This window comes from Salvelinus alpinus, chromosome 5 (genome assembly GCF_045679555.1).
Source record: "Salvelinus alpinus chromosome 5, SLU_Salpinus.1, whole genome shotgun sequence".
NCBI classification, from domain to species: domain Eukaryota; kingdom Metazoa; phylum Chordata; class Actinopteri; order Salmoniformes; family Salmonidae; genus Salvelinus; species Salvelinus alpinus.
This window is the reverse complement of record NC_092090.1, coordinates 20,942,034-20,967,063: the sequence shown is the minus strand read 5'-3', so window position 1 is coordinate 20,967,063 and position 25,030 is coordinate 20,942,034. Positions and strand designations below refer to the sequence as shown.

The 25,030-nt window shown below is 45.1% G+C and overlaps 1 protein-coding gene across 4 annotated transcripts in view; it reads left to right on the top strand.

Annotated features, from left to right (window-relative positions):
- Positions 1 to 25,030, top strand: part of pcsk6 (proprotein convertase subtilisin/kexin type 6) — an 86,690-nt gene that overhangs the window by 23,193 nt on the left and 38,467 nt on the right. For all 4 annotated transcript variants that reach the window (XR_011674987.1, XM_071400888.1, XM_071400886.1 and 1 more), the window contains exons 8-12: positions 942 to 1,154; positions 6,360 to 6,460; positions 8,559 to 8,662; positions 10,683 to 10,800; positions 23,554 to 23,742. Coding sequence is in view for 3 of the 4 variants with exons in the window: in XM_071400888.1 (XP_071256989.1) it covers positions 942 to 1,154; positions 6,360 to 6,460; positions 8,559 to 8,662; positions 10,683 to 10,800; positions 23,554 to 23,742 (725 nt within the window). In the remaining variant the exon portion in view is untranslated. The remainder of the gene's footprint in view (positions 1 to 941; positions 1,155 to 6,359; positions 6,461 to 8,558; positions 8,663 to 10,682; positions 10,801 to 23,553; positions 23,743 to 25,030) is intronic.

The window sequence follows — 25,030 nt, the reverse complement described above, 5'->3', positions numbered from 1 at the left end:
CCCCCGTTGGGCCATATAGTACACTACTGATGACCCCCGTTGGGCCATATAGTGCACTACTTTTGACCAAACAGTTGATCAAATGAAACCCAATTGTAGTGCACTACTTTCTTACATAAGTGTTTCAATGACACCCTCCATTCCCTTCCTAGTGTACTACTTTTGACTTGAGCAACTCAAATTACACCCTATTTCCCATGTAGTGCACTACTCCTGACCAGAGGAACTTTTGATCAGAAAACATCATGAATATCAGCCTTTGATGAACACGATTTGCCCAAAATAACTTTTGAAATCAGTGTACAGAACTGCATCACTCAAATTAGATTAGGCAGAACCAGGATCTCAATATGAGGCACTTGATTTCAAAAGGTATTTTGGAGCAAATCAATCTACTTAACTGAGTCACTCAAATGAAACGAATAAGGAAATGTAATTCCACTTCTTATTTAGCGCCCCCAGAAGTACAAAGTGAAATGGTCCTTATTGCTGTGTGGTATTGAACTGGGCCTCAACTCTGTTGAAAAATGGATTGCATTGATTCAGTGGAGCGCTAAGAGCACATTACATAACAAAGAGAAGAAAGTGTTCTTTGGGGGATGTACGAAGCCCATCTACAATGGAGATTTTCAAATCAACTTTCAATGTCTACTGATATCCTTTTCACACTATGGTGCTGAACCAAACTGTGCAGGCTCGGGTATCTTCTTTTCAAGTTGTATTTCTCAACAGCTTTGATGGATGAGTAACCCAGCTTGATTTGGATCTTCTCTGTTTGGCTCAGTTGTTCACATCTGTCCCTCTCTCGCTCTCAAACAGGGCCCTAAAGGGTCTGGGCTCCATCTTTGTTCACATTTGTCCCTCTCTCGCTCTCAAACAGGGCCCTAAAGGGTCTGGGCTCCATCTTTGTTCACATCTGTCCCTCTCTCCCTCTCAAATAGGGCAGGAAGGGTCTGGGATCCATCTTTGTTTGGGCGTCGGGGAACGGCGGTCGCCAGGGTGACCACTGTTCGTGTGACGGCTACACCAACAGCATCTACACCATCTCCATCTCCAGCACCACAGAGAACGGCAACAAGCCCTGGTACCTGGAGGTCTGCTCCTCCACACTGGCCACCACCTACAGCAGCGGGGAGTTCTATGACAGGAAGATAGTAAGTGTGTGTGTGTGTGTGTGTGTGTGTGTGTGTGTGTGTGTGTGCGTGTGTGCGTGCGTGCGTGCGTGCGTGCGTGCGTGCGTGCGTGCGTGCGTGCGTGCGTGCGTGCGTGCGTGCGTGCGTGCGAGCGAGCGAGCGAGTGAGTGCAAGCCCTAGTACTTGGAGGTCTGCTCTTCGTGGCAAGTTTTACAAAAGGAAAATTGTTGAGTTTTGAGGTGAGTGTTGATGTTTAAATCAAGTGTGCCTTTGCCTGCTTTTCCATGGAAGGAAAGCTGTTTAGTTGCAGGGTTACAAACCATAAAAGCCAAGGAACGCTAGTACACATTATTATGGCATCCTTCATTCTGTCAAATGTACATTTCCATCTAAGCAGATTAACATTCAGAATGCTATGATACAGTTCAGTGGCCAGACTCAAACACATGCACACACACTCTCTTTCAGAAACATGCTATCATTCATTCTGGCATTCATAAACACACACACACTCACACACACACACACTCACAACACCATCCCCATATCATGTTTTTGATGTCCTCTGGGATAAGGGAATGGTGTAGCGTTGCCAAAGCACAGACATGCCACATCCATCAACTACACACTGTTTTCCCCCAACTACACAGAGATGGCCTCCTCTTACTGGAATTATGACAGCGTCAACAACTTGGACACAGCTCAAATGTGCTGTTTCTTTTGCTCTTTTTAACAAATATCCACCATCCATTTTAATGAGGAAAGGTTGCTACTGGACAAGGCTAATATTTAGCCAGGCTTGTGCTTGAGAGAGGAGAGGTATGCTGACCAAGTCACATAAGTTGCATGGACTCAGTCTCTGTGCAATAATAGTGTTTAAGAAGATTTTTGAATGACTACCTCATCTCAGTATCACACACATACAATTATCTCTAAGGTCCCTCAGCTGAGAAGTGAATTTCAAACAGATTCAACCATCAAGACCAGGGAGGTTTTCTAATGCTTCACAAAGAAGGGTACTTATTGGTAGATGGGTTTAAAAAAAGCAGACATTGAACAGCCCTTTGAGCATGGTGAAGTTATTAATTACACATTGGATGGTATATCAATACACCCAGTCACTACAAAGATACAGGCGTCCTTCCTAACTCAGTTGCCGGAGAGGAAGGAAACCGCTCAGGGATTTCACCATGAGGCCAATGGTGACTTTAAAACAGTCACAGAGTTTAAATGGCTGGGATAGGAGAAAACTGAGGATCGATCAACAACATTGTAATTACTCCACAATACTAACCTAAATGACAGAGTGAAAAGAAGGAAGCCTGTACATCCTGTTTGGAATAAGGTACTAAAGTAAAACTGCCAAAAAATTGGCTAAGAAATTCACTTTATGTCCTGAATACTAAGTGTTATGTTTTGGGCAAATCCAGCACACGTCACTGAGTACCACTCTTCATATTTTCAAGCAAGGTGGTGGCTGCATCATTTTATGGGTATGCTTGTCATCACCAACGACTAAGGATTTTATAGGATAAAAATAAACAGAATAGAGCTAAGCACAGGCAAAATCCTAGAGGAAAACCTTGTTCAGTCTGCTTTCCAACAGACACTGGGGACAAATTAAGGACAATAACCTAAAACACAAGGCCAAATACACACTGGAGTTGCTTACCAAGATTAAGAAGGAAAGCAATTCCACAAATTCACTTTTAACAAGGCACACTTGTTAATTGAAATTCATTCCAGGTGACTACCTCATGAAGCTGGTTGAGAGAATACCAAGAGTGTGCAAAGCTGTCATCAAGACAAAGGGTGGCTACTTTAAAGAATCTCATATATAAAATATATTTTGATTTGTTTAACACTTTTTCGGTTACTACATGATTCCATATGTGTTATTTCATAGTTTTGATGTCTTCACTATTCTACAATGTAGAAAATAGTAAAAATCACGAAAAACCTTTGAATGAGTAGTTGTGACCAAACTTTTGACTGTATGTAAATGAGATATTTCTGTATTTCATTTTCAATACATTTGCAAAACAATTATTAGATATAAATATATATTTTTTGCTTACGGCACCTGGTATTCCCACGCCGTCTCCCATCCAAGTACTAACCAGGCCCAAAATTTCTAAAAACGTGTTTTCACTTTGTCATTATGGGGTATTGTTTTAGATGGGTCAGGTATTTTTTTAATGAAATACATGTTGAATTCAGGCTGTAACACAACAACATGTGGAATTAGTCAAGGGGTTGAATACTTTCTGAAGGCACTGGAAGTAGTTCATTGAATTTTCATAAAATTCAAATGTTTTGCTGGCTTACAGGTAGAGATAAAACAGATAGTGAGTATTTTGTGGGTGGAAACTTGGACAAAATATAGATAGGTCTGTGTTTAGAGATGCTATATTGATGGATGCTAGTTAAATTAAATGTCAGGGGGGTGTTCACTACATTCCACAAATCTGAAAGTAGTGGATTGGTGGAGGCATAGGCTAGAGTTTTTATTTGTATTTATTTTAGTTTACAGCACCAGGTATTCCCAGGCTGTCTCCCATCCAAGTACTAACCAGGCCCGACTCCGCGGAGCTACTGAGATCAGAAAATATCAGGCGTGTTCAGGGTGGTATGGCCTCAAGTGTATTTAAAAAATAATAATTCTCCCCGAATTACGACCTTGGCTCATCGCTACTGTACAACTCCCGTATGGGCTCGGCAGAGACCAGTACAACTCCCGTATGGGCTCGGCAAAGACCAGTACAACTCCCGTATGGGCTCGGCAGAGACCAGTACAACTCCCGTATGGGCTCGGCAGAGACCAGTACAACTCCCGTATGGGCTCGGCAGAGACCAGTACAACTCCCGTATGGGCTCTGGAGAGACCAGTACAACTCCCGTATGGGCTCGGCAGAGACCAGTACAACTCCCGTATGGGCTCGGCAGAGACCAGTACAACTCCCGTATGGGCTCGGCAGAGACCAGTACAACTCCCGTATGGGCTCGGGAGAGACCAGTACAACTCCCGTATGGGCTCGGGAGAGACCAGTACAACTCCCGTATGGGCTCGGCAGAGACCAGTACAACTCCCGTATGGGCTCGGCAGAGACCAGTACAACTCCCGTATGGGCTCGGGAGAGACCAGTACAACTCCCGTATGGGCTCGGGAGAGACCAGTACAACTCCCGTATGGGCTCGAGAGAGACCAGTACAACTCCCGTATGGGCTCGGGAGAGACCAGTACAACTCCCGTATGGGCTCGGCAGAGACCAGTACAACTCCCGTATGGGCTCGGCAGAGACCAGTAGAACTTCCGTATGGGCTCGGGAGAGACCAGTACAACTCCCGTATGGGCTCAGCAGAGAGAGACCAGTACAACTCCCGTATGGGCTCGGCAGAGACCAGTACAACTCCCGTATGGGCTCGGCAGAGACCAGTACAACTCCCGTATGGGCTCGGGAGAGACCAGTACAACTCCCGTATGGGCTCGGGAGAGACCAGTACAACTCCCGTATGGGCTCGGGAGAGACCAGTACAACTCCCGTATGGGCTCGGGAGAGAGACCAGTACAACTCCCGTATGGGCTCGAGCGAGAGACCAGTACAACTCCCGTATGGGCTCGGGAGAGACCAGTACAACTCCCGTATGGGCTCGGGAGAGACCAGTACAACTCCCGTATGGGCTCGGGAGAGACCAGTACAACTCCCGTATGGGCTCGGGAGAGACCAGTACAACTCCCGTATGGGCTCGGGAGAGACCAGTACAACTCCCGTATGGGCTCGGGAGAGACCAGTACAACTCCCGTATGGGCTCGGGAGAGACCAGTACAACTCCCGTATGGGCTCGGGAGAGACCAGTACAACTCCCGTATGGGCTCGGGAGAGACCAGTACAACTCCCGTATGGGCTCGGGAGAGGCGAAGGTCGAGTCATGCGTCTATTGAAACATGACCCGCCTGGCCGCGCTACTTTTTTATCAAACTGCTTGTTTAACTCCCTTAACAATTCTTTAAAATTACAAACTTATAAATGTGTTTCCTTAACTTGAAAGCAGTCCAGGGACAAGAGGGACAAGGAGACGTAAATCCACACTTAGGTTTGGTATACATAGCCATTACCACTAAATGCTAACATAAGCTTTTTCTAACAAACCTATAACAGTCAATGTATCCCAAAGTAGCAGTATCCTTTAAAGAGCGCGGCATACCGTGGTAAAAACAAATCTGGTCCAATCATCTCAAAATGCAAATATTAGAGGTTGGTAGCAGGGCAACAGGTAAACAAAAACAATTGTGTCTTGCTGTTTCTCATTTACTGCTTTCAAGGTAAAGAAACAAAATGTAATATGCAATTTTGTAATTTGGGTGAACTATCCCTTTAAGGCCCTGATAACTCTGGGTGGGGCTCTGGCCTCCTGGGCTCAGGGGCCATATTTGTCAAGACGCTTGATACAGCCCCCTGGGGCTGTAGATCCTGTACCTCTCGCTGCCCCCTCCCCTGCCTATGGTCTAGGCCAACACTGAGGTCCTGGTTAGTTTTACAGGGACCAAATTGAGAATAATATTTACTGAGTTTAGCAGAAGCTGAACCTGTGGCCCCAGCCCAGTACACATGGTAGGGCAGTGATGGTATTTGGTATTTATTAGGATCCCCATTAGCCGCTGCAGCAGCTACTCCTCCTGGTGGTGGGGTTACCACAAGGAGACCTACTCTCTGCCCTTCTCCCCTCACCCATCTGTCATGTACTTTAACAAGCCTTGGCTATGTGCTCCCTGCTCCGGCATCCAGTTAACAGTCAATTGGTCTTTCCTCGCCAAGAGTCCGAAATAGCCTCCACTCATTGCTGTCTCCTTGCCGTCATTACTATTGATTTGTGAGAATGTCATATGTGAGTGAGAGTGTAGTGGCAAAGGGAACAAGAAAAGGAAGCTGCATAAGAGTATTAGGACATAACCCAAGATGCCAAAAAACAAGTTCCTGTACTTAGGCATTATTATGTCATCACTACTGTAAATAACTGTAAATATTACTGTAAATAGAATGTATGTTGTATTGATATAGTTCGGTGTGTCTCAACAGGCAACTGGTTGTACAGTGCATTGTGTGGTTCAGGGAACACATTTCTGTGTCAGTCTTTGCGACAGCCATTCTAACTCAAGAAGAAATGAATGTAAAGAAGGATGATGAGTGAATAAGATGTAATCTCTGTCGTTTTCCCTTCTGCCAGCTGACCACAGACCTGCGGCAGCGCTGTACTGATGGCCACACTGGCACCTCTGTGTCAGCTCCCATGGTGGCTGGGGTCATCGCTCTCGCTCTGGAGGCCAAGTCAGTACCCCTCTCTCTCTCTACCCTGTCCCTCCACCCCTCTCTCTCTCTACCCTGTCCCTCCATCCCTCTTTCTCTCTCTACCCTATCCCTCCCTCCAACCCTCTCTCTCTACCCTATCCCTCCAACCCTCTCTCTCTACCCTATCCCTCCATCCCTCTCTCTCTACCCTATCCCTCCATCCCTCTTTCTCTCTACCCTATCCCTCCATCCCTCTCTCTCTCTACCCTATCCCTCCATCTCTCTCTCTCTACCCTATCCCTCCATCCCTCTTTCTCTCTACCCTATCCCTCTCTCTCTACCCTCTCTCTCTACCCTATCCCTCCATCCCTCTCTCTCTCTACCCTATCCCTCCATCCCTCTCTCTCTACCCTATCCCTCCCTCCATCCCTCTTTCTCTCTCTACCCTATCCCTCCCTCCAACCCTCTCTCTCTACCCTATCCCTCCATCCCTCTCTCTCTCTACCCTATCCCTCCATCCCTCTCTCTCTACCCTATACCTCCCTCCATCCCTCTTTCTCTCTCTACCCTATCCCTCCATCCCTCTTTCTCTCTACCCTATCCCTCCATCTCTCTCTCTCTCTACCCTATCCCTCCATCCCTCTTTCTCTCTCTACCCTATCCCTCCAACCCTCTCTCTCTACCCTATCCCTCCCTCCATCCCTCTCTCTCTCTACCCTATCCCTCCATCCCTCTTTCTCTCTCTACCCTATCCCTCCCTCCATCCCTCTTTCTCTCTCTACCCTATCCCTCCATCCCTCTTTCTCTCTCTACCCTATCCCTCCATCCCTCTTTCTCTCTCTACCCTATCCCTCCATCCCTCTTTTCTCACTTCTGTTTACTGTCCATCTGTTTAGATTTCTTTCTTTTTCCGACTCCCTTTCTCTTTCTCTTTATCCCTCTTCCTCTCTCTCTCCTGGCTCATTATGTCATCTATCTATCTATCTATCTATCTATCTATCTATCTATCTATCTATCTATCTATCTATCTATCTATCTATCTATCTATCTGTCTGTCTGTCTGTCTGTCTGTCTGTCTGTCTGTCTGTCTGTCTGTCTGTCTGTCTGTCTGTCTGTCTGTCTGTCTGTCTGTCTGTCTGTCTGTCTGTCTGTCTGTCTGTCTGTCTGTCTGTCTGTCTGTCTGATTAGACCTTTCAGTGACATCTGTCCTGTCAAGGAGGTCTTATCTTGACGTTGCACAGACTCTGGAGTCTCAACATAGTGGCGTTTTTCTCATAACTGGTTCATTACTGTGGAAGGACATCCCTTTTCAGGGTCCACATTCTTTTAGGAGAATGGTTCATGGGATGTTTTGGCACGCACGCCAAACGCACGCCAAACGCACGCCAAACGCACGCCAAACGCACACACATTTGAGGAACTCAGGTAGTAGCAGGGGTGATTTGTGTTCAGACCTTCAGCAGCTCTGCACCTGTGGATCAGGGACTATTAGACTATTCCCACATCTGTAGATAACAGAGAATAATTGAAGATAATAATAGATGGAATACTAACTAGATGTGTTAATGGTGTTCTATCTTACTGCTGTTACTGGGTGATGTAGCTCATAGTTGTCCCCTAGACAGTGGGAGGAGCCCTGGATATACACTATGTGCTTAATACCCAATTATAAACTGGGTGGTTCGAGCCCTGAATGCTGACAGGCTGACAGCCGTGGTAGATCACGGGTATGACAAAACATGTATTTTTACTGCTCTAATTACGTGCTTAATACACAATTAGATAATGATACACAATGATATGACTGCAGAATGGGGTACATTTAATTTGATCGCTCTACATCAGATTTAAAAGAGCGAATTGATCTTCTAAATGATTTAAATTAAGTAAAACGTCAAACTATTTGTGAGTGAATTGTTAGGGACATGACTTGTGCAAATACATTTGACTTATTTCTATAGTGTTCTACTTTTGGCCATACTGTACAAGGAAAGAATATGGGTAAACAGCTGTCATTTCTTTTCTTTGTGATTTTCTTAAGACCTGGGCACAAACCACAAGCTAAGTCAAGAAAACTTTAAGTATTGGGTCGTGTTCATCAGGGCACGCAGCAACATATTTATGTATGTTGTTCCAGCCCATTGGTCAGCTGGAGAGATATCCAGCACCTGCTGGTCAAGACGTCCAGGCCTGTCCACCTGAAGGCCAACGACTGGGAGACCAACGCAGCCGGACACAGAGGTAGCTACAGTACAATGGACTCCTCCTGTACCAGTGGAGGCTGGTGGAGGGAGAGATGGGGAGGACAGACATTTTTCCTCCACCAGCCTCCACTGTCATATACTGTATGGCAGTGTTCGTTAACTTGGTCCCCAGCAGATCCCAAGCAGAGATCCCCCAGTATTCAGAGATCCCCCAGCATTCAGAGATCCCCCAGCATTCAGAGATCCCCCAGCATTCAGAGATCCCCCAGCATTCAGAGATCCCTCAGCATTCAGAGATCCCTCAGCATTCAGAGATCCCCCAGCATTTAGAGATCCCCCAGCATTCAGAGATCCCACAGCATTCAGAGATCCCTCAGCATTCAGAGATCCCTCAGCATTCAGAGATCCCCCAGCATTTAGAGATCCCCCAGCATTCAGAGATCCCCCAGCATTCAGAGATCCCACAGCATTCAGAGATCCCCCAGCATTTAGAGATCCCCCAGCATTCAGAGATCCCCCACCATTCAGAGATCCCCCAGCATTCAGAGATCCCCCAGCATTCAGAGATCCCCCAGCATTCAGAGATCCCCCAGCATTCAGAGATCCCTCAGCATTCAGAGATCCCCCACCATTCAGAGATCCCCCAGCATTCAGAGATCCCCCAGCATTTAGAGATCCCTCAGCATTCAGAGATCCCCCAGCATTCAGAGATCCCTCAGCATTCAGAGATCCCCCACCATTCAGAGATCCCCCATCATTCAGAGATCCCCCACCATTCAGAGATCCCTCAGCATTCAGAGATCCCCCAGCATTCAGAGATCCCTCAGCATTCAGAGATCCCCCAGCATTCAGAGATCCCTCAGCATTCAGAGATCCCTCAGCATTCAGAGATCCCCCAGCATTCAGAGATCCTCCAGCATTCAGAGATCCCCCACCATTCAGAGATCCCTCAGCATTCAGAGATCCCTCAGCATTCAGAGATCCCTCAGCATTCAGAGATCCCCCAGCATTCAGAGATCCCTCAGCATTCAGAGATCCCTCAGCCATTGCACATATTTGTTCTGTTCCAGCAGTTGGTTTATGATGTTGGTTTATGATTTCAAAGTAATTGCTCGCCTTCGACTCACAAGGCACACTGTAGGGCTGAGTGGGTGTGTATGTACGTGTGAGTGTGTGTGTTTGATTAGGGCTGGTACCTCTTATCACTTCACCTGGAGAGGAAGGTGTAACAGTTTAACTGTTTCTGTCATGATCGTCGTAGTGAGGAGACCAAAGCGCAGCGTGATGTGAATACATCTTATTTAATGACAACGAAAGAACACCGAAACAAGCTATTTCAAACTATACAAAATAACAAACGACCGTGACGCTAATAATAACGAGTGCAGACATGCAACATCAACATAGACAATCACCGACAAACCAAAGTGGAAAATGGCAACCTAAATAGGATCCCCAATCAGAGACAACGATAAACAGCTGCCTCTGATTGGGAACCAATCCAGGCCACCATAGACCTACGTATGCCTAGACTACACACACAACCTAGACATACAAAAACCCTAGACCAGACAAAAACACACATACCACCCTCGTCACAACCTGACCTAACCAAAATAATAAAGAAAACAAAGATAACTAAGGTCAGGGCGTGACAGTTTCATATAAATCCATCATCAGCTGTGTAGTAGTCACAGCAGTTCAGGATATGCTTCCCCCCCTGCCCTGCTTCCCCCCCCTGCCCTGCTTCCCCCCCTGCCCTGCTTCCCCCCTGCCCTGCTTCCCCCCCTGCCCTGCTTCCCCACCTGCCCTGCTTCCCCCCCTGCCCTGCTTCCCCCCCTGCCCTGCTTCCCCACCTGCCCTGCTTCCCCCCCTGCCCTGCTTCCCCCCCTGCCCTGCTTCCCCCCCCTGCCCACCCCCGAAATGAAAGAAAGATGGAATGTAATAATTTAGGGCAGCATTCTCTTTAGAAGCTTCACTCATCCATTTAGACACAGGTCTAACTCCTCTTCATCTCTCCCTCTCTCTCTCTCGCTCCACCCCTCCCTCTCTCTCAGTGAGTCACCTGTATGGCTTTGGGCTGGTGGATGCGGAGGGTATGGTGGTGGAGGCTAAGAAGTGGAGGAGTGTTCCTACCCAGCACACCTGTACTAGGATGTCTGAACGACGTACCAGGTGAGGAAGCAGCGCCCTACTGGTTATGTGGTTCCCTTTGTGCCAAGAGAACCTGTAACGTTCGGAAAACATTTTAAAAAACGTTCAAATACCCATTCTGGAGGGCTGTGGTATATTTGGTGAAGCATTCAGAATGTTTCAGATAGAACTGTAAAGAATAGAGCTCAAACGATTCCTTGTTCTACTGGACACACACACACACATACACACATACACACACATACACACACACACATAAACACATACACATACAAACATACATACACACACATACACACATACACACACACGTCCTCCTCCCTGACATAACCACTAGTGTTATATTCTAGCTGTTATAAACTGTAATATGTGAAAACAGGGATCTGATGATTATAATGCTTTGTAATTAAATCTGTTTATTTTCATCAGGAGGATATTGTCAGTAATTGGAGCACGTCTACGCATGATGAGCTCATAGCAGGCTGTTGAAGATGCGTAGCGTCTAGGTGTTTATGAAGCACATAGAGGCACTGACTACTAATATTATATATTATAAGATACTAAAAACAGAGTCGTTTAACGCCGGATGAACTTGTCTACACCCTAAACTTCAGTTAGTTGCAAAACAGGGGTGGAAATCATCAGAGTGGATCCAGGGGATTGTGAGGTGTGTGTGCGGGTGTTTAAGTGTGTGTGTGTGTGTGTGTGTGTTTGTGTGTGTGTGTGTGTGTGTGTGTGTGTGAGTGAGTGAGTGCACTACTTTTGAGCCCTATTCCCTATATAGTGCATTACGTTTCATCCCTATAAAGTACATTACATTTAATCCTTATTCTCTATATAGTGCACTACTTTTGAGCCCTATTCCCTATAGGAGATAAAACTGGATCCATCTAGGGTCAGTGACTGCCTGGCTGCCATCCACTTGACTTGAGAGAAACAAAATAGCGGTTGTTTGTTTATGTAACGATGTGAAGATGTCATTCCATTCCAAAACAGCCAGAAAATAAGAAGCGAAAACTGGCACACCGTCCGGCCAAAAACCCACTCAGAAGTTAGTCATGGACGCTTAGGGAGCCACCAAAAACCCACTCAGAAGTTAGTCATGGACGCTTAGGGAGCCACCAAAAACCCACTCAGAAGTTAGTCATGGACGCTTAGGGAGCCACCAAAAACCCACTCAGAAGTTAGTCATGGACGCTTAGGGAGCCACCAAAAACCCACTCAGAAGTTAGTCATGGACGCTTAGGGAGCCACCAAAAACCCACTCAGAAGTTAGTCATGGACGCTTAGGGAGCCACCAAAAACCCACTCAGAAGTTAGTCATGGACGCTTAGGGAGCCACCAAAAACCCACTCAGAAGTTAGTCATGGACGCTTAGGGAGCCACCAAAAAACCCACTCAGAAGTTAGTCATGGACGCTTAGGGAGCCACTTTGCATTGAAAGGGGCAATCAGCAGTTGCTACATCCATTTTTGGACTGATATGTACCCATTGATTCTTGAAAAATATAACATATAAATGACTCATGAGCTTAGATCAACTGTTGTAACCCATCAGAACCCAAAATATAAGATTGTTTTACTCCAATGTTTGTCAACAATGTAAATGTAAACAAACACGATATAGCCTTAAAACATGGTTAAAACTATAATGTGGATATCATGGATGGTCAGTCCTTGAATCCATAGCTCTGTTTATGATTTTAATTCATTACAACTCTCCAGCCCCATCCCTCAGCTTTTTTAACAGAAATATTGGTAGTTTCTACTGCTGATTGCCCCTTTAATGGTTCATTTCAAAGACCACTGGTTTTTACACTGCCAGAAACGCTCAAAAAGAGGGGAGATATCAAACGCTGTGTGCTTCTTTCCATTCCCTTATCATAGGATTGACTCCTTCTCTGCCAAGTTTGACAATGGACCGAGCTGAGTCATGTTAGCTATCATCACCATGGTGCTGTTGTGCCTGGCACAAACTGGGGGACACTTTTTACGGGTGCACAGGGGAGCTGCTGGGCTATGTGTCACTATGTTCTGGTACTGCAGCTGTGGCACTAGTGTTCCATTTGAACAGAGAATAGTTTCTCATAATTCTTAGACGTTGCTCCGGAGATGCACAGGGATCAGAGGGGAGGATGGCTTGTGTGTATGTGTGAGTGCCTATGTGTGTTTGTCCATGGGCCAGAACCTCTCAACTTATTCCTGCCACACAAAACCCATACAGATCCCTGGTTGGTTGCGTGTGGGTGAGAACAGCAAATGTGTAAAGCAAGAACTACAATTAGCTACACAAAATGAGGATCCTGTGTATTTGCAGAGCAAAAATATGCAGACATGTGAACCCCTGCTATTTTAACCAGTTTAATGTAACTAACTGTACACTACAATTCAGAAGTTTGGGGTCACTTAGAAATGTCCTTGTTTTTGAAAGAAAAGCACATTTTTTGTCCATTAAAATAACATCAAATTTATCGGAAATACAGTGTAGACATTGTTAATGTTGTAAATGACTATTGTAGCTGGAAACAGCTGATTTTTAAAATGGAATATCTACATAGGTGTACAGAGGCTCATTATCAGCAACCATCACTCCTGTGTTCCAATGGCACATTGTGTTAGCTAATCCAAGTTTATAATTTTAAAAGGCTAATTGATCATTAGAAAACCCTTTTGCAATTATGTTAGCACAACAATAAAGCTGGCCTCTTTAGACTAGTTGAGTATCTGGAGCATCAGCACTTGTGGGTTCGATTACAGGCTCAAAATGTCCAGAAACAAATAACTTTCTTCTGAAACTCGTCAGTCTATTCTTGTTCTGAGAAATGAAGGCTATTCCATGCGAGAAATTTCCAAGAAACTGAACATCTTGTACAACACTGTGTACTACTCCCTTCACAGAAGAGCGCAAACTGGCTCTAACCAAAATAGAAAGAGGAGTGGGAGGCCACGGTGCACAACTGAGCAAGAGGACAAGTACATTAGAGTGTCTAGTTTGAGAAACAGACGCCTCACAAGTCCTCAACTGGCAGCTTCATTAAGTGGTACCCGCAAAACAACAGTCTCAACATCAACAGTGAAGAGGCGACTCCGGGATGCTGGCCTTCTAGGCAGAGTTCCTCTGTGTTCTTTTGCCTATTTTAATCTTTTCTTTTTATTGGTCAGTCTGAGATATAGCTTTTTCTCTGCATCTCTGCCTAGAAGGCCAGCATCCCGGAGTCCCTCTTCACTGGAATGTAAAGAAATGATCAGTGCTTTCTCGCTGGTCACACACTGGTTGAATCAACGTTTTTTCCGCATCATTTCAATGGAATTACGTTGAACCAATGTGGAATAGACGTTGAATTGACCTCTGTGCCCAGTGGGATGTGCTTTTATGGTCTGTCCTACAATCTTAGAAAAAAATGTTCCAAAATGGTGCTTTGGCTGTTCCATATGAGAACCCTTTTTGGTTTCTGGTAGAACCCTTTGTGGAAATGGTTCTACCTTGAACCCAAAAGTGTTCTACCTGGAACCAAAAAGGGTTCTTCAAAGGGTTCTCCTATGGGGACAGCCGAAGAACCCTTTTAGGTTCCAGGTAGCACTTTTTTTCTAAGAGTGCAGGAAGTCAGTTAGCCAATGATATGTGACGGTAATACAATTTCATATTGGCTGCTTTCTATTCATTCTGTCACTGCCCATGTACTTCCCTTAGTAACACAACTCTCCTGTAACACCCCATGCAGTCTATAATACAGTCGAAATTTGTCTAATACAGTCGTTTCAGAAAAGGGTAGCTTTTAGGGTAGCAGTATGTTTCACATGTCTGGTTGTCTTTGGTTTGTGAGTGGCCCCAGGCTTGCATATCAGTGATACTGCTTCTGACTCAGTCCTTCACAGAAAAACAGAAAGGAAAGAGAAAACATTACTTTGTTTCGAGGAAACCCTTTAAAAAAAAAACATTCACCACTTTGCCACGGAAACACATTGAATAGGTTCAGAGCTTACTTTTTTCTCAAGGATGCTCAAGGCAATCTTCTTGTTTAGAAAATCATTTTTGAAAGGCTTTAATGTATTATCTTCACATTCCAACAGAAGCTTTCACAGAAAGTTATTCTTAAATTGAAATGCAATACTTGAGATGCTTTTTCTACCTCTTTCTGCGAAATAGGCTTCTTTCTTTCTGGCATTGTGCATCTTTCACAATGAATATGAGAGAACCAATCTCAATGAGAGAACCAATCTCAATGAGAGAACCAATCTCAATGAGAGAACCAATCTCAATGAGAGAACCAATCTCAATGAGAGAACCAATCTCATACTGTGGATCTTAGCCAATAAAAACAGTCCTCAATCAGCTCTAAGAGGTTAGAGGTCAGCTGGGTTTTAAGATGGGGAATAAGATGGAACATTAAAGTGGACAATAATATCCACCACTGCCTTATCCCAAATCGACCCCTACTCCTCCCTCTCTTAAGGCGTCCGCATGCATTACACCTGAAACAGTTCGGAACAGTTAGTGCATTTATTATGACAACATTTTGTGATGTCTTTGTCTGTTTTGGTCTTCGGGCAAAGGTCTTCGGCTGTTCGTGTGCACTACATTTTTTCTCGAAGCAAGTCGAAGTCGGTAGCCGAAGTCTACACCCCTCCGATGGTGATTGGTCAACAGTAGGGATTCTTCAACGTGAGACAAATCGTTTTCATGCTAACATCTTAGTTAGATGTAAAATTGCGCAACTAAGATCTCTTTGGCAAAATTTATGACAGATTTCTTGAATTATCTTAGAATAATTCTGACTATTTTGAGGTGGACAAACCATACTATTTCTAGTACTCGTTTTTCAAGTGAAGGTGTTTTAAAGGAGTATGGGTGTTATTGGTGTGTACTGGAGGCGAAGTCAGGTGCAGGAGAGCAGAGTGTAGTTAACAGGCGCACTTTTTATTCCGGTCCAAACGAAAGCACATAAGTACATAAACATGCCCAAAACACGGAACATAAAGAAAAGTCTGGCGCGTGACAATACACACATAACATAAAACAATTTCACACAAAGACATGTAGGGGAATGAAAACCAGGTGTGTATGGAACAAGACAAAACAAATGGAAATATGAAAAATGGAGCGGCGATGGCGAGAAAGCCGGTGACGTCGATCGCCGAACGCCGCCCGAACAAGGAGAGGAGCCGACTTCGGCGGAAGTCGTGACAATGGGAGCACACTCGTTCGGTACGCCTAGCCGGTTTGCCTAGTTAGGCACCAGCCGAACTGAAGCATGTTGACGCCTTTACTCCCTTGGCACATGTAGATCTAGAAACATTGTCGAAAAAGCTAATGAGAAAATATTCGTGTAAGTTGGAGCTATTACCAAAATGTTCATACATATTGCCAGGAATTGTTACTGACCACATGAAGTATTTACACGTATCAGATCCTTTCAGATCTACACAAGTGCCTATAGGCCCTAGGGCAGGGGTCACCAACCCTGTTCCTGGAGAGTTACTGTCCTGTATGTTTTAACTCCAACCCTGTTCCTGGAGAGTTACTGTCCTGTATGTTTTAACTCCAACCCTGTTCCTGGAGAGTTACCGTCCTGTATGTTTTAACTCCAACCCTGTTCCTGGAGAGTTACTGTCCTGTATGTTTTAACTCCAACCCTGTTCCTGGAGAGTTACTGTCCTGTATGTTTTAACTCCAACCCTGTTCCTGGAGCGTTACTGTCCTGTATGTTTAAACTCCAACCCTGTTCCTGGAGAGTTACCGTCCTGTATGTTTTAACTCCAACCCTGTTCCTGGAGAGTTACTGTCCTGTATCTTTTAACTCCAACCCTGTTCCTGGAGAGTTACTGTCCTGTATCTTTTAACTCCAACCCTGTTCCTGGAGAGTTACTGTCCTGTATGTTTTAACTCCAACCCTGTTCCTGGAGAGCTACCGTCCTGTATCTTTTAACTCCAACCCTGTTCCTGGAGAGTTACTGTCCTGTATGTTTTAACTCCAACCCTGTTCCTGGAGAGTTACCGTCCTGTATGTTTTAACTCCAACCCTGTTCCTGGAGAGTTACTGTCCTGTATGTTTTAACTCCAACCCTGTTCCTGGAGAGTTACCGTCCTGTATGTTTTAACTCCAACCCTGTTCCTGGAGAGTTACTGTCCTGTATGTTTTAACTCCAACCCTGTTCCTGGAGAGCTACCGTCCTGTATCTTTTAACTCCAACCCTGTTCCTGTAAATAACGAGATATCCTCAGCTCACCCCTAACAAAGGTCTCTGAACACTTCCCTCTCTAAAAAACATCTCACTCAATATGAATAGGCTATTCTGTGCACGTGTGCGTGTCAGTCTGCTAAACCAAAATCAACTTAGATCTTCCATGATTTACTGTAATACTATCCTGACTGCCTGTCAGCGGTCCAAATGTCATCACCTCATATGACTCCCTTGGATAGGATCTGGAGCCTCCTGATAATAGAAGTCAAATGTCTAGTGAGGAATAAGGGTTTGATTATGTACAGTAGCACGTCCATCAAAGACTGTATTCCTGCCACAGATTCTTAACACAGGCTGCGTCCCAAATGGCAGCCTATTCACTAGATAGTGCACTACGTGTGACCCATTTGGGATATAGCCACAGTCAAGTATAGCAGCACTGGAGGGCATTGTGGACTGTTGTTTGCAACGTGACACTCTGCTTTGATTATTGATTGGTGACAATCTGTCCTTCAGTGTGACATGTCACACTCTGTCACACATACATGCATGCAAACACACACTCGCTGTCTCTCTCTCTCTCTCTCTCTCTCTCTCTCTCTCTCTCTCTCTCTCTCTCTCTCTCTCTCTCTCTCTCTCTCTCTCTCTCTCTCTCTCTCTCTCTCTCTCTCTCTACAGACAGACAGACAGACAGACAGACAGACAGACAGACAGACAGACAGACAGACAGACAGACAGACAGACAGACAGACAGACAGACAGACAGACAGACAGAGAGTCTCTCACAGAGAGTCTCTCACTTACTCACCCACACACACGCGTGCAAGCACGCACACACACTCACACACAAACACACACACACAGGCCTGTTGGTCTTCAGTTGGATTTTCATTAGTCTGGAGGCTGAGCCAATTGATTGCCTATGCTGATCCACCTCCGTCCAATAGAGTAGTGGAAAATATCCTGTCAGGTTTCATGAGAGAGATGAACATTCACATGACTATATCTCTGCTGTGTGTATGTGTGTGTGTGTGTGTGTGTGTGTGTGTGTGTGTGTGTGTGTGTGTGTGTGTGTGTGTGTGTGTGTGTGTGTGTGTGTGTGTGTGTGTGTGTGTGTGTGTGTGTGTGTGTGTGTGTGTGTGTGTGTGTGTCTGTGTCTGTGTCTGTGTGTCTGTGCCTATGTCTGTTTGTGCGTGTGCGTGTGTGTGTGCATGTGTCTGTGTCGTTTGTGCCTGTGTCGTCTGTGGCTGTGCCTGTGCCTGTGTCTGTGTGTCTGTGCCTGTGCCTGTGTGTGCGTGTGTGCGTGCCTGTATCTGTGTGTCTGTGCCTGTGCCTGTGCCTGTGCCTATGTCTGTGTGTGCCTGTGTGTGCGTGTGTCCGTGCCTGTGTGTGCGTGTGTGCATCTGGATGGGGTGATTACACGTTTTGGATGGGGACATAGTTCTGTGTCATCCAAATCAGTGTTATTGACTTGCCATCTGTGGGTCATAAACAAAGCAACTGTGATTCAATGTCTTTAATGGTTCCCCAGACTATCTGCACTGACTCCATCTTGCACTGCCTCTATGCACACTCGCAAGAATGTATACACCATATACACACTCTATCACACAACATCATCCAGACACTTTTACACAAAACCCACACAAATTCAGAGACACTACATACACACACACACACACACGCATACCGACAACACAAACACACACACATACACATACACGCACATACACACACACTTTTACACTCATCATTTGCTGCTGCTACTTTGTTCTTTATTTTAATCTAATTATTATCTATCCTGATGCCTAGTCACTTTACCCTGCCTTCATGTACATATCTACCTTAAATACCTTATTATTATCTATCCTGATGCCTAGTCACTTTACCCTGCCTTCATGTACATATCTACCTCAAATACCTTATTATTATCTATCCTGATGCCTAGTCACTTTACCCTGGCTTCATGTACATATCTACCTCAAATACCTTATTATTATCTATCCTGATGCCTAGTCACTTTACCCTGCCTTCATGTACATATCTACCTCAAATACCTTATTATTATCTATCCTGATGCCTAGTCACTTTACCCTGCCTTCATGTACATATCTACCTCAAATACCTTATTATTATCTATCCTGATGCCTAGTCACTTTACCCTGCCTTCATGTACATATCTACCTCAAATACCTTATTATTATCTATCCTGATGCCTAGTCACTTTACCCTGCCTTCATGTACATATCTACCTCTAATACCTTATTATTATCTATCCTGATGCCTAGTCACTTTACCCTGCCTTCATGTACATATCTACCTCAAATACCTTATTATTATCTATCCTGATGCCTAGTCACTTTACCCTGCCTTCATGTACATATCTACCTCAAATACCTTATTATTATCTATCCTGATGCCTAGTCACTTTACCCTGCCTTCATGTACATATCTACCTCAAATACCTTATTATTATCTATCCTGATGCCTAGTCACTTTACCCTGCCTTCATGTACATATCTACCTCAAATACCTTATTATTATCTATCCTGATGCCTAGTCACTTTACCCTGCCTTCATGTACATATCTACCTCTAATACCTTATTATTATCTATCCTGATGCCTAGTCACTTTACCCTGCCTTCATGTACATATCTACCTCAAATACCTTATTATTATCTATCCTGATGCCTAGTCACTTTACCCTGCCTTCATGTACATATCTACCTCAAATACCTTATTATTATCTATCCTGATGCCTAGTCACTTTACCCTGCCTTCATGTACATATCTACCTCAAATACCTTATTATTATCTATCCTGATGCCTAGTCACTTTACCCTGTCTTCATGTACATATCTACCTCAAATACCTTATTATTATCTATCCTGATGCCTAGTCACTTTACCCTGCCTTCATGTACATATCTACCTCAAATACCTTATTATTATCTATCCTGATGCCTAGTCACTTTACCCTGCCTTCATGTACATATCTACCTCTAATACCTTATTATTATCTATCCTGATGCCTAGTCACTTTACCCTGCCTTCATGTACATATCTACCTCAAATACCTTATTATTATCTATCCTGATGCCTAGTCACTTTACCCTGCCTTCATGTACATATCTACCTCAAATACCTTATTATTATCTATCCTGATGCCTAGTCACTTTACCCTGTCTTCATGTACATATCTACCTCAAATACCTTATTATTATCTATCCTGATGCCTAGTCACTTTACCCTGCCTTCATGTACATATCTACCTCAAATACCTTATTATTATCTATCCTGATGTCTAGTCACTTTACCCTGCCTTCATGTACATATCTACCTCAAATACCTCATATCCCTGTATATAGCTCCACAGTGATCTGGTACTGGTACTCCCTGTATATAGCTGCACATTGATCTGGTACTGGTACTCCCTGTATATAGCTCCACATTGATCTGGTACTGGTACTCCCTGTATATAGCTGCACATTGATCTGGTACTGGTACTCCCTGTATATAGCTCCACATTGATCTGGTACTGGTACTCCCTGTATATAGCTCCACATTGATCTGGTACTAGTACTCCCTGTATATAGCTGCACATTGATCTGGTACTGGTACTCCCTGTATATAGCTCCACATTGATCTGGTACTGGTACTCCCTGTATATAGCTGCACACTGATCTGGTACTGGTACTCCCTGTATATAGCTCCACATTGATCTGGTACTGGTACTCCCTGTATATAGCTCCACATTGATCTGGTACTGGTACTCCCTGTATGTAGCTCCACATTGATCTGGTACTGGTACTCCCTGTATATAGCTCCACATTGATCTGGTACTGGTACTCCCTGTATATAGCTCCACATTGATCTGGTACTGGTACTCCCTGTATATAGCTGCACATTGATCTGGTACTGGTACTCCCTGTATATAGCTCCACATTGATCTGGTACTGGTACTCCCTGTATATAGCTGCACATTGATCTGGTACTGGTACTCCCTGTATATAGCTGCACATTGATCTGGTACTGGTACTCCCTGTATATAGCTCCACAGTGATCTGGTACTGGTACTCCCTGTATATAGCTCCACATTGATCTGGTACTAGTACTCCCTGTATATAGCTGCACATTGATCTGGTACTGGTACTCCCTGTATATAGCTCCACATTGATCTGGTACTAGTACTCCCTGTATATAGCTCCACATTGATCTGGTACTGGTACTCCCTGTATATAGCTGCACATTGATCTGGTACTGGTACTCCCTGTATATAGCTCCACATTGATCTGGTACTGGTACTCCCTGTATATAGCTCCACATTGATCTGGTACTGGTACTTCCTGTATATAGCTCCACATTGATCTGGTACTGGTACTCCCTGTATATAGCTCCACATTGATCTGGTACTGGTACTCCCTGTATATAGCTCCACATTGATCTGGTACTGGTACTCCCTGTATATAGCTGCACATTGATCTGGTACTGGTACTCCCTGTATATAGCTCCACATTGATCTGGTACTGGTACTCCCTGTATATAGCTCCACATTGATCTGGTACTGGTACTTCCTGTATATAGCTCCACATTGATCTGGTACTGGTACTCCCTGTATATAGCTCCACATTGATCTGGTACTGGTACTCCCTGTATATAGCTCCACATTGATCTGGTACTGGTACTCCCTGTATATAGCTGCACATTGATCTGGTACTGGTACTCCCTGTATATAGCTCCACATTGATCTGGTACTGGTACTCCCTGTATATAGCTCCACATTGATCTGGTACTGGTACTCCCTGTATATAGCTCCACATTGATCTGGTACTGGTACTCCCTGTATATAGCTCCACATTGATCTGGTACTGGTACTCCCTGTATATAGCTCCACATTGATCTGGTACTGGTACTCCCTGTATATAGCTGCACACTGATCTGGTACTGGTACTCCCTGTATATAGCTCCACATTGATCTGGTACTGGTACTCCCTGTATATAGCTCCACATTGATCTGGTACTGGTACTCCCTGTATATAGCTGCACATTGATCTGGTACTGGTACTCCCTGTATATAGCTCCACATTGATCTGGTACTGGTACTTCCTGTATATAGCTCCACATTGATCTGGTACTGGTACTCCCTGTATATAGCTCCACATTGATCTGGTACTGGTACTCCCTGTATATAGCTGCACATTGATCTGGTACTGGTACTCCCTGTATATAGCTCCACATTGATCTGGTACTGGTACTTCCTGTATATAGCTCCACATTGATCTGGTACTGGTACTTCCTGTATATAGCTCCACATTGATCTGGTACTGGTACTCCCTGTATATAGCTCCACATTGATCTGGTACTGGTACTTCCTGTATATAGCTGCACACTGATCTGGTACTGGTACTCCCTGTATATAGCTCCACATTGATCTGGTACTGGTACTCCCTGTATATAGCTCCACATTGATCTGGTACTGGTACTCCCTGTATATAGCTGCACATTGATCTGGTACTGGTACTCCCTGTATATAGCTCCACAGTGATCTGGTACTGGTACTCCCTGTATATAGCTGCACATTGATCTGGTACTGGTACTCCCTGTATATAGCTCCACATTGATCTGGTACTGGTACTCCCTGTATATAGCTGCACATTGATCTGGTACTGGTACTCCCTGTATATAGCTCCACATTGATCTGGTACTGGTACTCCCTGTATATAGCTCCACATTGATCTGGTACTAGTACTCCCTGTATATTGCTGCACATTGATCTGGTACTGGTACTCCCTGTATATAGCTCCACATTGATCTGGTACTGGTACTCCCTGTATATAGCTGCACATTGATCTGGTACTGGTACTCCCTGTATATAGCTCCACATTGATCTGGTACTGGTACTCCCTGTATATAGCTCCACATTGATCTGGTACTGGTACTTCCTGTATATAGCTCCACATTGATCTGGTACTGGTACTCCCTGTATATAGCTGCACATTGATCTGGTACTGGTACTCCCTTTATATAGCTCCACATTGATCTGGTACTGGTACTCCCTGTATATAGCTCCACATTGATCTGGTACTGGTACTTCCTGTATATAGCTCCACATTGATCTGGTACTGGTACTCCCTGTATATAGCTCCACATTGATCTGGTACTGGTACTCCCTGTATATAGCTCCATTCTTCTTTATTTTATTCCACTTTTTTTGCTCTGGATCGTAAGCAAGCGTTTCACAGTTAAGTCTATACCCGTTGTATTTGGCGCATGTGACAAATAAAATAGCATTTGATTTGATTGATGTGTTTTGTCCCAGCCACCTTGGAAAATGATGTGCATTACATGGTTTTATTGAACAGATAGTGTAGTGACATGTTGACAAATAGGAAAAAGAAGGTGTCAAGGTAAAAGGAGAACGCGTCACAGGGCAGTAGGTCACATCTTAACCAATGGCATACCTGACCTACTCTACCATAGAAAATACAGGCTTTCTATGGTCAGGACGTGACAGTAAGAGGCAGCAGCACAAACTGCTAGACTACTCAGCCCACACATACTAACTAGTTGACCTTGTTCCCCTTCCTGCCAGGTACATCCGTGCAGACCAGAGCCTGAACAGCACCATCACTAGCACAGGGTGTACGGAGCAGGCGGAGCAGCATGTGAGCTACGTAGAACATGTGGTGGTCAAGGTACTGATTGTCCATCCACGACGAGGAGATCTGGAGATCAGCCTCATATCACCCTCAGGAACACGTTCACAGCTACTGGCCAAGAGGTGAGAGATACACACGGACACACACACTCATGAACCTCTTTACCATTAGACCAAGAGGAAATTCCTTCCTGGTGTGAGATTGACATTGGACTTACAGTCGTAGGCAGGGCTACTTTTTCACGACAGCGTGATTCCAAATCACATCTGCAACACACACACACACATTCACGCACACACGCACACACACACACACACACACACACACACACACACACACACACACACACACACACACACACACACACACACACACACACACACACACACACACACACACACACACACACACACACACACACACACACACACTGTGGCGTGGCAGGCAGGCTGTCTGGACACACTGATCTCTTAGCTGAAATCCCTGTCAGATGGGTTTGTTCTCCCATCTCTCCCCTCCCTCTCATACCCCTCCCTCTCATACCCCTCTCTCTCTCATACCCCTCTCTCTCTCATACCCCTCCCTCTCATACCCCTCCCTCTCATACCCCTCTCTCTTATACCCCTCTCTCTCAAACCCCTCTCTCTCATACCCCTCTCTCTCATACCCCTCCCTCTCATACCCCTCTCTCTCATACCCCTCTCTCTCATACCCCTCTCTCTCATACCCCTCTCTCTCTCATACCCCTCCCTCTCATACCCCTCCCTCTCATACCCCTCTCTCTTATACCCCTCTCTCTCATACCCCTCTCTCTTATACCCCTCCCTCTCATACCCCTCTCGCTCATACTCCTCCCTCTCATACCCCTCTCTCATACCCCCGCCTCTCATACCCCTCTCTCTCATACCCCTCTCTCATACCCCTCCCTCTCATACCCCTCTCTCTCTCATACCCCTCTCTCTCATACCCCTCTCTCTCATACCCCTCCCTCTCATACCCCTCTCTCTCTCATACCCCTCCCTCTCATACCCCTCTCTCTCATACCCCTCTCTCTCATACCCCTCCCTCTCATACCCCTCTCTCTCTCATACCCCTCTCTCTCATACCCCTCCCTCTCATACCCCTCTCTCTCATACCCCTCCCTCTCATACCCCTCTCTCTCATACCCCTCTCTCTCCTACCCCTCTCTCTCATACCCATCTCTCTCCTACCCCTCTCTCTCATACCCCTCCCTCTCATACCCCTCTCTCTCATACCCCTCTCATACCCTTCTCTCTCTCATACCCCTCTCTCTCAGGCCCCTGAACCTCTACGCTTGGTATCCTCCCAGTGCTATTTGGACCGTTATACCCACACACACACACACCCCCACACCCACACACACACACACACCACACACACACACACACA